This window comes from Rhopilema esculentum, chromosome 2 (assembly GCF_057945365.1).
Source record: "Rhopilema esculentum isolate cy_ngs chromosome 2, ASM5794536v1, whole genome shotgun sequence".
Lineage (NCBI taxonomy): Eukaryota > Metazoa > Cnidaria > Scyphozoa > Rhizostomeae > Rhizostomatidae > Rhopilema > Rhopilema esculentum.
In genome coordinates this window covers 610892-621416 of record NC_142816.1, presented here as the reverse complement: position 1 = coordinate 621416, position 10525 = coordinate 610892, and the positions used below count along the sequence as shown (strand labels likewise).

Genomic DNA, 10525 nt, shown 5'->3' with positions numbered 1-10525 from the left:
ATTTCCAGATATAAAAAAGATTCATGCGATTATGTTGTGTAAGGTAAAACAGTAGACAACGAAAGCGAGGAAATCGATGAATAGCGGATATTAATGGTTACATTTGTGATTGTGTTAGAAATATTTGCTCGAAAGATTGCAATTTCCAGCATCAGAGCATCAGAGTTAAAAACTCTAATTCCCGTCAGCGGCAATCACGATGCCGCTTCAGGTAATAACTTTATTCCATCCTTGTTCTAATAAACAGTTCAATAGAGTTTTAAAGTCTTATTAAATTTCACAGGCAATGAAGAATTGAGACAAGATAAAACGCATAATAAAATGTGTTCCTGGCAACAAAAAACTGATTCAACAAGATGAACTTCTTCCTGCCTACATTCTTAGGTCAATGTCTTCCTGTCGGCTTTTCTAGCGCTTTGGTTTTAAACAATGGCTTTAACCAAGAAAATTTGTTTTGGATAAGAAGAGATTTGGAGCCCATTCATTATCATCTCTGTCTTCTTTGCTTCAACTTCCAAAGAAAATGTAGTTCAAGACCTCTTCGTCTGACACAAGCTTATCGACGGTATTTTCCGTGACGTGATCATCATTGGATACAAAACCTTCTTCTACTTCAACGCTACATCACTGCTGCAGTTGGGTGGTCTGGTGTATGTCTTGAAACCTGTTGAATAATAAAATTAATTGTGTGAAAACAAATTTCGCGACTTTAGTGGCTCACTCCAATATTTCCTGTAGATATTTACAGCTTTTTTATTTATCAATCGGATATTTTTTCACCAAACCGTTAAAAACATGTTTCGCTGAAACCTTGACATCGGCCAGTCCCCTCAGATTTTTAAGGCTACAATGCTGGCCAAAAGCCTTTGATATACCAACATAAGTTTTCAAGGGCATACTCAGTCAAAATAATGTATCTAAAAATATTTTAGTTCTCAGAGCATGAATCTAATCATTTCTTAAGGCGAATACTTAGTATAAAGTCTCGAAATTCTCTCCCAGAGGTTGACATGACGTCAGAATTTGTCGGCCCCTTTGAAAAAAAATGATGGTGGAGATTTTATTTTGACCCGGAGTCAAAATAAAATCTTCAACGATGGATCATTATCGCCAATTAAGCGGATAAAAAATGTTAACAATGTTTGTAATTTAGTGGTCGACAGATAGCATCAAACTTTTTTCAGCAATTTAGCCTTTTACACAATCGTTGTCATTCATCGCGGTCCAATATCGAAACAAATTTAAGAAAAAACGATCGTGTAAACCCGCCTTTCGACCTCTATGATATTTTTCTAAATTACCAACATTGTTTCAGGGGGAAGGGGGCACGGAAATAACAGTGTGCGGGGTGAGAATTGTTGTGCAAATTTTTGGATGTTCCAAGTACTTTTGGCAATGACTGCCAATGAGCATTAATCCCTCTCGATTTTCCTACAGTCAGCTGCTCTGATTTTCTCCCTCTACCTTCCTATCACTTGCCCCTTTCCCACCTCACACCACATTGTTAACCTTTTTCCTTTACTCGAGCTAAACATACCAACTCCATCTTCTTTATCATCGTCATTTAAAAAAATCAAACCAACCCAAACCATTGCTTTAAAATAAAGGTTACAGATATTGCCTGGAAAATTGTTTTTGTAGGACTCGATTTTGTCAATATTTTGGATGCATTTTCTAGCCACCCAAATAATTTCATATTGTCTGGAAAAATAATTAGGAAAATAATTTCAGTACTTCTCCTCCTAATTGCAACGAATTTTGCATTCTCTCAGTATAAAATCCCTACCTTTTCAGGGGACAGTTTTCATTCGAAACATACAGTTTTCCATAAATGATAATTTGGTGACACTTAGTTCATTACATAGTGTTATATAATGTTATAATGTCATATAATTTTACCTAACCGAACAAGAAGCTCTAAATTCTTTTGGTGTGCTATAATTAGTATCTAAATCAAGTTGCTTGCTATTGATTTTATTTTTAGCGGAGTTGTAGAGATAAGCGTGTTAGAGGTCTGGGGACGAGCACATGGTCTAAAAATAGGATTTTGGGGTATTTCGACGATGGTTGGTGATCTAAATCACATAACCGTGTTATGATTAGTATCAATACCAATTTTCATGTCTTTGATTTCATTTTCGATAAAGTTATAGAGATAATCAGTTTAGGAGTCAGGGAACAATGAATCATTCTAAAACTAGCATTTTGAGGTATTTCAAAGTCTGGGTTCCGATCCCATCTGTTTCAGTATATCAAACTATGTGGTTGTGCAGATTTTCATGCTTTTATCACAATGTGCGCATTCATTCTGCTTATCTTCTACCCTATAAAACGATTAAAATGGAATCAACCGAAAGATAATAAACGCAAAACGCCTGAGATAGAAAGGGGGTAGAGCCCCCCCCCCCCCTTCCTAGCGATTGTTACAGGAGTGCGAGTGAAATTTTTTACCAAAATTTTTTAGCAGAGCAAGCTGCTTTTTATCACATGACCCCTATGGGGCGTATCCATTCAATTTGAGAGAGAGGCTAGACATTTTTATCTTTTTTTTCAGGGGCAAATTTTCCTAGAATTCATTGGGGGCTTTGACAGAATCCTTGTCTTTACCAAGGCTAATTTCACTATCATTAATTGGGAGTTTTAAGAGAATTCTTGTCTTTTCCGAGGCTAATCTATGTAGCCTACCGTAGGGCCACTGGCAAGCCCGCGTAGCGTGCTTCGTAGAGGAGCTAGTCTTCCGTTAATTGAAAGTTGCTTCAAAACATTTGCAAGCCCAGGTTTTATCCTCTTCCTCGTTTAAATATTTTATAGGTTTACAACCTTAGTCTCTTGTTTATTCTAATTTCAGTATTTAAATTTTCCATATAATTATTTCATTTACTCCTCGACGACTCGTGGGGCTCTTTCAAATTTTTGCAGGCTAATCTGAAAGCTCAGTTCTTTTTTCTGAAACCTGCTTTAAAGCTTGACAGCAACATGTTTTTGGTTGCCTTCACCAGTTCGTTTACCTCTTTGACACATTTTCAGGAGATTACTCCCAGAATTTCTTCTATTTATTTAGAATCAAATGTTAAATTTTTATAAACATACAATTTTGGTTCACTTGGATTTATGGGTTTCGTTTAAATACTTTCTAGGGCCTTTCTTAGAACTCTCGCGTTTAATATGAGTCCAACATGGACTAAAAAAATTCCTTCAGTTGTCGTTGACTCGTGGTGCTGGTTTAAACATAATTGCGGGCTTCCTCAAAACTCCCCTTTTTATTCTGAATCAAATGTTAAAACTTTCTAACAACAAAATTTTGTTAGCCGTAGCGTGTATAGTTTACATGTCAATGACTTACCATCTGCAATTACGCAAGGTGAAATGTATCTCTTTGCAGGTGATACAACCGTTAATTACACAGGAAAAAACTTGGAAAGTGTTGTAGGCACATCAAACAGAATAATGGATGAGATACATAGTTGGTGCATAAGGAACAAGTTGAAAGTACATCCAGGAAAATGTGAGGCTATGTTCATGATAAGGTCTCCCTTCATAGGCCAATGAGACCCATATTGTATGGAGACGACCACATAAAGATTGTTCAAGAAACAACTTGTCTTGGATTGCGAATAGACAATAGGCTAGATTGGAAGCCTCAAGTACAAAATGTATGCAAAAGTTTTTCCAAGAAACTGGGTGCATTGAAAAGAATGAGATGCCTACCATCCAAAGTCTTAGAAGAAATATATTACACAACAATCATTGCCAGGACAACGTACTGCATTTCAGTGTAGGGGGACTGTTCTGAAGCTACATTTAATATGTTTGAGGATAGTAATGCTAGGGCAGCGATACTAATACACAATCTACCTCGAAACTTAAGCAATGAAGAGAGCCTTGCAAGAAAAAATTGGCAGCCAATCTCATTTTTGTATAAACGGAGGCTGCTCAAATTGATGCACCAGATATACTTTGGATCAGCTGAACAATCAATTGCACAGATGTTTCAGAAGAAAGACCCAGAAAAACAAAGAACAAGAATTAAACTCCAGTTCGAAGTGAAAAGATATAATACAAAGACTGGGAGAAATAGTTTCACATACAAGGCAACAATGATTTGGAATTCTATCCCAGACCAGATTAAGGATGCAGAAAATGTACAAATTTTCAAAACAAGACTAAAAAAGGTGTGTCAGACAATAAATGACTTCACTTTTCAAAAAGGATTAACTGGTTTTTTAAACAAAGAGAATGATTTTAAATATTACTAGACTGCTAGTAAACAATTTTTAATTTTTTTTTATTTTTTACATGATGTAATAATTATTTCCTTTACCCTTTAATCTATAGCAGGTCCACATCAGCTTTTTTGAGTTGTCAGACCTTCTAACCTGTATGTACATGGTGTTTGTTAAAACATCAGCTGAAAACCTTTTAGACAACAAAACTCTTAAAAGAATGTCAAATCCTAATAAGATGACTTTTTGAGATCTAAACTGCAAAGAATTAAAATTATTACGCAATTTTTTTCATTTGAGGCCTAGGTATCATATCTTCGTCATAATTAGCTTTTGAAACACTGCAGCAACAAAGAACTAAGAAATTGAAAGATAGAAAACAGCCAAAGTTTCGAACAGCAGAAAGGATTCTTACTCCAACAACAAATTAACAAAATACAATTTGAGGAAAACAGCTAATCCATATAATCCATATAACTCAAGTCCTCTTCTCCATAGTCAAGTTCTATTCTTGTTTTATTGTTTGATTTATCACCAGCATAAATGCCATAAATTTCGTTTCGAAGGGGTTGAGGATCACGTCTGCGTCATAATTATTGCTTGAAACGCTCTTTGATCTAGATGAAGAACAAAAAGAATAATGATGTTCTTCTATGGTTAATGAAAGCACGTTTTAAGGAAATCGATAGTCATAATGCTTTGTAAAAATTTCAGAAAAAACGTTCGCCCCGAGAGTTTAGCCACCCCTTTAAGCGACCGATTTTAGTGTGATTTCATCAAATTAAGCATAAAATCATTTGAATATGGTCTTGTTAGGCGACAAATACAGCAAATCCATTTTCTTTCAAGCACAAAACTACGAAGGAGGTAAAACATTAAAAGAAACACGTTCACGTTGGGTCTAGCGACCCCTTTTAGCGACCGGTTTTTAGTGTAATTTCACCCAAATAAGCATAAAGTCCTTTGAAATGCTTTCTAGAATGATTCATTTACAATTCCGAAAATGCTTTCAAAGCTAGAAATAATTTTCACTCAAGAAGCAGGCAAATCTTATTTGTCTCAGTGGGAAAATCGCACAAAAAGTGAAATTTTAATCGAAAAATACTCACTTGCTGTACCAAAATGTCAGTGAATCCGATCGTTCATCTACAAAAAAAAAAGCTGGTTAGGGAAAGTTGCTGCAAAGGATTCTCGTCAGGCATGGAAAAGTTGGGGGCTGGAAATACATAATTCGCATTACAACGGGTTTCATATGAAAATCAAATTTTCTTGCATCAAGAATAAAAAGCAGGAAAAATCTACCACAATTCTTCATACTTAAGGGCAATCTGTCACAATGTTGATTGATTATAAGAACAAAGGGATTTGTTATTGTTTCTAGTCCCTCTTTAATTTATCGCATTGTAAAAAATATGGCGGAGCGGTGGAATCATGTTTAGGCTTTGTTCCAGCTTTTGTTCTCGTTAACCAATCCACAACGAAACAGATTGCCTTTAATTGCAATTTTTCGTTCACGGCGGGGGTATAGCGGTCGATTTTTTAGTGTAATTTCATAGAAATGAGCACAAAATCATTTGAAATAAGTAATATCGAAAACACGTAAGAACAACATCGCTTACTTGTATTCGCATACCATCGATTCTGATGCCAGAGAAGAAGGAGTACAGCCAGCAGCCATCGGAGAACCAAAGAAACGGGCAGCAGCGCGTGTACCGTACGTAGCTACTAAAACGAAAAGGAAGATCGTCAAAAGCACGAATTACATGGATCTTGCAAACGAAAAAAAGCCCAGGAGACTCATTCACCTGAGATCGAGAGCACCCACTACTGACTGTAGCTGTAGCACTCGACACGACCGTCGAGGACCGCTTCGAGTTCGAAAAGGAAGCGTTACAATCGCCGGGCGTTGTGGATCCATTGTTTGGGCTCATTTGCATAATAGGAAGATTAGTATTAGTGGACCATAAAAAGGGACAAAATCGCCGTTTGCACACACATTTCAAGAGCAAAGGTAGACAGACTTGACATAGGTGATCTGAGGTATGATTTTCAACGAATATTATATGCGCTCTTCTGCAGTATTAGAATAGTCCTTTGGCCTCTTCTTTTTAATTTATACATTAGTGAATTTTTTTTTCGAGGTAGCTGATAGTGCAGTTTGTGACTTTGTTGATGATACTAAGATTTTTGCAGCTGACTGTCAATTAGGTAACGTTTTAAGGCCGATTTCCACATGACATTTTTGTGCGCGCGAGATAGCGCCCAAATCTGAGTAAGCGTCGTTCAAATCAAGTGGTCTCGAATTTGCGTCCGCTGTGACTGCCAGCAAGTTGAGACCCAATCAACTTGATTTGGGCGCTACGCCTGCGTGCACAAAAAATGTCAAATGAAAATCGGCCTTTAGAACGGCTAGAAACTGGTGCTTTTGTTTTATCGAAGTGGTTTCCTGAAAACTTTATGAAATCGAGTGAAAGACAGTGTCATCTTCTGACTTTTGGCACAAACCAAGATGATATTAAGATAAAATCGTAATGTCAAAAATCACGTCTCAAATTTATGCAAAAGAGCCAGTCAAAAACTGTATGCCATTGTTAGAGAATTTTCGTTTATGGGTTCTGCTAAACTGCGTCTCCTAATGAACAACTTCATAAATACTTACTATAACTACTACCCGCAAACTTGGATGTTAAATAATAGATACCTAAATGCTGAAGTAACTAAAATCAAGGAAAAAGTACTCAGAATTGTTTATAAAGGCAGTCATGCCGACTTTGAAACTTTCCTGACATCAGAAAAGGCAGTATCAATTCACTAACACAATCTACAGTACTTGAGGATAAAAATATGCAAAACCAAACACAAGCTGAACCCTATCTTCATGAGTAAGAAATGTAATTTATGATTTGCGAACTAAAAATAATCTTGGCACTCAAAAAGCCAGGCTAATTTTTCATGGTATAGGAGCTATGAGATATTTTGGTCAGAAGCTGTGGCAAATGCTTCCTCGCAACAAAAGAGAGTCTCAATTATTAGCAACTTTTAAAAAAGAATTAAGAGCACACCCTGCATTGTCTGACTTTAGTGTATGTGAACTATTTATTGCTGGGCAAGGTTTTATTTCACATTGTGCCATTCATTAAATTTACATTCATTTTTCATAAATAGTCGGCCTTAATTAGGTTCTTTATAGCTATTAGAGATACATCTAGTACACCAACTGTAAACAAATTATTTATTATACTTATTGTCATTATAAACATCATTTTTGACATCGTATTGTGAATGCACTTTTTCACTCAACGCAAGTGTGCCACAAACAAACTATAATAATTCCATAAATATACTAGATTGCGTGCGGTACAATAAAATGATATAATAACTATGAATGTTAGCAAGTTGTACCAGGAATAGATACTAGATTTAATGAATAACGACGTTTCGAGCATCGCCCGTTATCAAGTAAAATGGAAAAGTGATGATGGAACTTAAAAAGCTGGAACAGATTCACACAGCTTTCTTGACTTCTTTTCATCCCACCCTCAAAATGCAGAAATTCCAATTCATACTCCCAGCTACGTCGTCTCCTTCGAATCTGCTCCCGCAATGACGATATTTAAGAAAAAGCAAAGATAATGACATCCTTTTTCCAGAATAATCACAACACTGAAAAGATTACTACGTCTGCTGTCACAAAAGTCAACAACATCATTTAGGATGAAGCCCTTAAATATGTCAGCAGACATAATGCTGATAACCTTTAGCTTTTGCTCTTACCTGTTGGGTCGAGTGTAAGCCTGTCGGGCATTACTTGGATATTATCAACAATTATCGGGGACGATCAATTTTGTCTCTGTGTTTAGAAAATTATCTCCACAGCTTGCTTTCTAGGATCAGGGCTGAAGGACATCCTTTATCTATTTGTTCATGATCTTATAATGTCCAGGTCATGGTTCATGTCATCAGTTGCCAGTTTAGGATTGTTTACAGTGGTCGTTTAACTTAATCATGTCGCCCTAAATGGATTTTAGGATTTTAGGAAGTATCTAGGTTTAAATTTCAGAAGCAAAGCAAAACGGCAACGAGAATCCAATTTTGTGAGATAAATTTAAAAAAAAAATAATTTAAATATATTTAAGCATTGAGTTCGGTCAATGGCAAGTTCGACGCTTGAAACCGTGCCGTGCTGGAGTCGTGCAGCTCGGCAAGCTCTGGCGATCCAAACTAGTTTGCCACTCCTAACTAAATCTGCCGTACCAAATTTATTCAAACGTCGCGCCCCTCATGTACTTAGTTCTCGAGTTAGGTTCGGAACATGAGAATTGCGACGTTTAAACCAGGCTTAAATTCTTTTTAAAATCGGCAAAATTACCTGGCTCATAGTAGGAGGGGAAAATGTTGGCTCTCATCTAATCATATGCAATAGTCATTGAGGTCAGAAGCGAGAATAGAACGAAATTTTGGTAAATTATCCAGGCTATCCATTACTAAAACAAAAACAGTCAGTGGGATAAAAAACTTTTTCAAAGTTAACAAAAATAAATTAAAGATAAGGTAAATAAATTCCTTATTTCAATTTCGACATATTGGCCCCACTTACAGTCACAATCACATCCAACACTCACAGGTTGAAAGTCGACCGCCACGCGTTGCTCGTATAAATGGCTTGGGTTCTTACTTTAATTTCAGTTGGATCTAGAGCTTTTGATAGTAAATGATTTTTATATACAAGACGAATCTAGATGGCTTCTCTATAAGCTTTAAGGATTGCCTGTCAATACTACATCGTGTAAACAGAAATGAGAGTACCATTTCAGTTAGCTCGGGACTTTTGATAAAAAGGTTTTTAAAAGGGCGCAACACCGTAAAATTCACAGTTGAAGTTTTCTCTTCAATGGGATTTCTAAAATCATTAAAACTGATCTTTTGTAAGGACATCATATATCATACTACCAACTCTTTTGCAGCCTATCAAGACCTCCTTGATACATGTGTAAAATTGCTGTCCTATTTAATTTGTCACAGCACTCAGAAAATCATTTGCATTTGCGCTAAGTTGGACAATTTTCAATCAGATCTTTGAGGAATCTTTGAACATTATTTGCATATCATTTCACATCGTCTATTTAATCAACAAGATTGAAATATTTTGCGATTCAAATTAATCTGTTGGTGAATATCTTTATCCATTTCCAGGCTCGCTCCACTGATCCTAAACTAGAGGGGTCATTAATGTAAAGAAGGTTTCCTCTTAACCTGTCTAGCCACGGAAAACTTTTGTTGATACTGTTTTACCTGTTGACTTTGGTTTAATGTGTTTGTTGTAATTTTTAGGTTTATCTTTTTCAAAAATTTGAGCTGAGTTTTATTTTTCGTTTAGCAAGAAATTAGGAAGGCAAAGGGCCCTGTTCCCCTTGTGGCGCAGGCCATGTTCCAGCAGAATATTTGGAAGGTTTCAGTTAGCAGGCGAATTTTCCCCCATTATATGGAAGATAAAAAAATCCTTAATCCATTATATGGAAGATAAAAGTCAATGTCGAAAATGTATTGTTCCAAAAGGTTGGATAATATTTTCATCAGTTTTAGAGAGGTCCTATTTTATGAGCTGACACGAATTTCAAACGCAGCTCTAGGGTAGAGCAGCAACTGTGTAGATTCGTTATTTTACCTTTGTTCATATTAATATAAATACCTGAATAAACATTGTAACTATGAAAAAAACTACATTAAAACAGCTCAATTAAGGGGATTAACTAAAACAAAGCGAATAGTGAAGATAGGCTACAAAGAGAATGTAAATACAATAGAAACATTAAACAAATACAATATTGTTTGTTGGTGCAAATATATGGCCGAAAATATGACTGATTAAGTGCAAATAAAATGTCACTCTGTAAGTTCTCTTTTCATTTTTGTTCCTCATTTCAAATATTATTGCAGCTTACTAACGTATTACCTTTAAAGGCTATTCAAGTTTTTGAAGTCATTTTCTATATTTAGGTCAAAAATAGCACGGATCAAATAGCATACATTTTGAAAGTTTTACCTTAAAATGAAATTCTAATAGCGTACATTCCCTTGCAGCAAATATGAAATCATTGATCCTATTGGTGCTTATTGCACTGTTTTCAATTGCTCATGGCAAAGCTGTGAAATCAAAGGATGCCCGTTACTACGGAAAGGATCCACGATACTACGGAAAAGATGCCCGCTACTACGGAAAGGATGCCCGCTACTACGGAAAGGATGCCCGCTACTACGGAAAAGATGCCCGCTACTACGGAAAAGATGCCCGCTACTACGGT

At 36.2% G+C, this 10525-nt stretch overlaps 1 protein-coding gene across 3 annotated transcripts; it reads right to left on the bottom strand.

Moving 5' to 3' along the window:
- Nucleotides 1–4700: 4700 nt before the first annotated feature.
- Nucleotides 4701–10309, bottom strand: LOC135695497 (uncharacterized). Of its 3 annotated transcripts, none has more exons than XR_016143789.1 (4): nucleotides 7998–10309; nucleotides 5843–5948; nucleotides 5333–5369; nucleotides 4701–4840 (listed from the first exon to the last, which is right to left on the bottom strand). XR_016143789.1 is itself a non-coding variant. In XM_089108629.1 (4 exons), the coding sequence occupies exons 1-4, from the start codon at nucleotides 6158–6160 to the stop codon at nucleotides 4729–4731; spliced, it is 384 nt and encodes a 127-aa protein (XP_088964755.1). In that variant the 3' UTR covers nucleotides 4701–4728. The 3 variants fall into 3 exon arrangements, 2 of the variants coding, with proteins under 2 accessions (XP_088964755.1, XP_088964758.1); XM_089108629.1 differs by lacking the exon at nucleotides 7998–10309 and adding an exon at nucleotides 6029–6160 and having other exon boundaries at nucleotides 5843–5945; XM_089108632.1 differs by lacking the exon at nucleotides 7998–10309 and adding an exon at nucleotides 6029–6141.
- Nucleotides 10310–10525: the final 216 nt, after the last annotated feature.

Bases quoted from the DNA above. Each gene is read 5' to 3' on its own strand.
- LOC135695497 (XM_089108629.1), bottom strand. From the start codon at position 6,160: ATGCAAATGAGCCCAAACAATGGATCCACAACGCCCGGCGATTGTAAC. The intron at 5,946-6,028 runs GTGAATGAGTCT...TCGTTTTAGTAG, and splicing joins GTGGGTGCTCTCGATCTCAG to CTACGTACGGTACACGCGCT. The intron at 4,841-5,332 runs GTGAGTATTTTT...TTCTTCATCTAG, and splicing joins CTGACATTTTGGTACAGCAA to ATCAAAGAGCGTTTCAAGCA.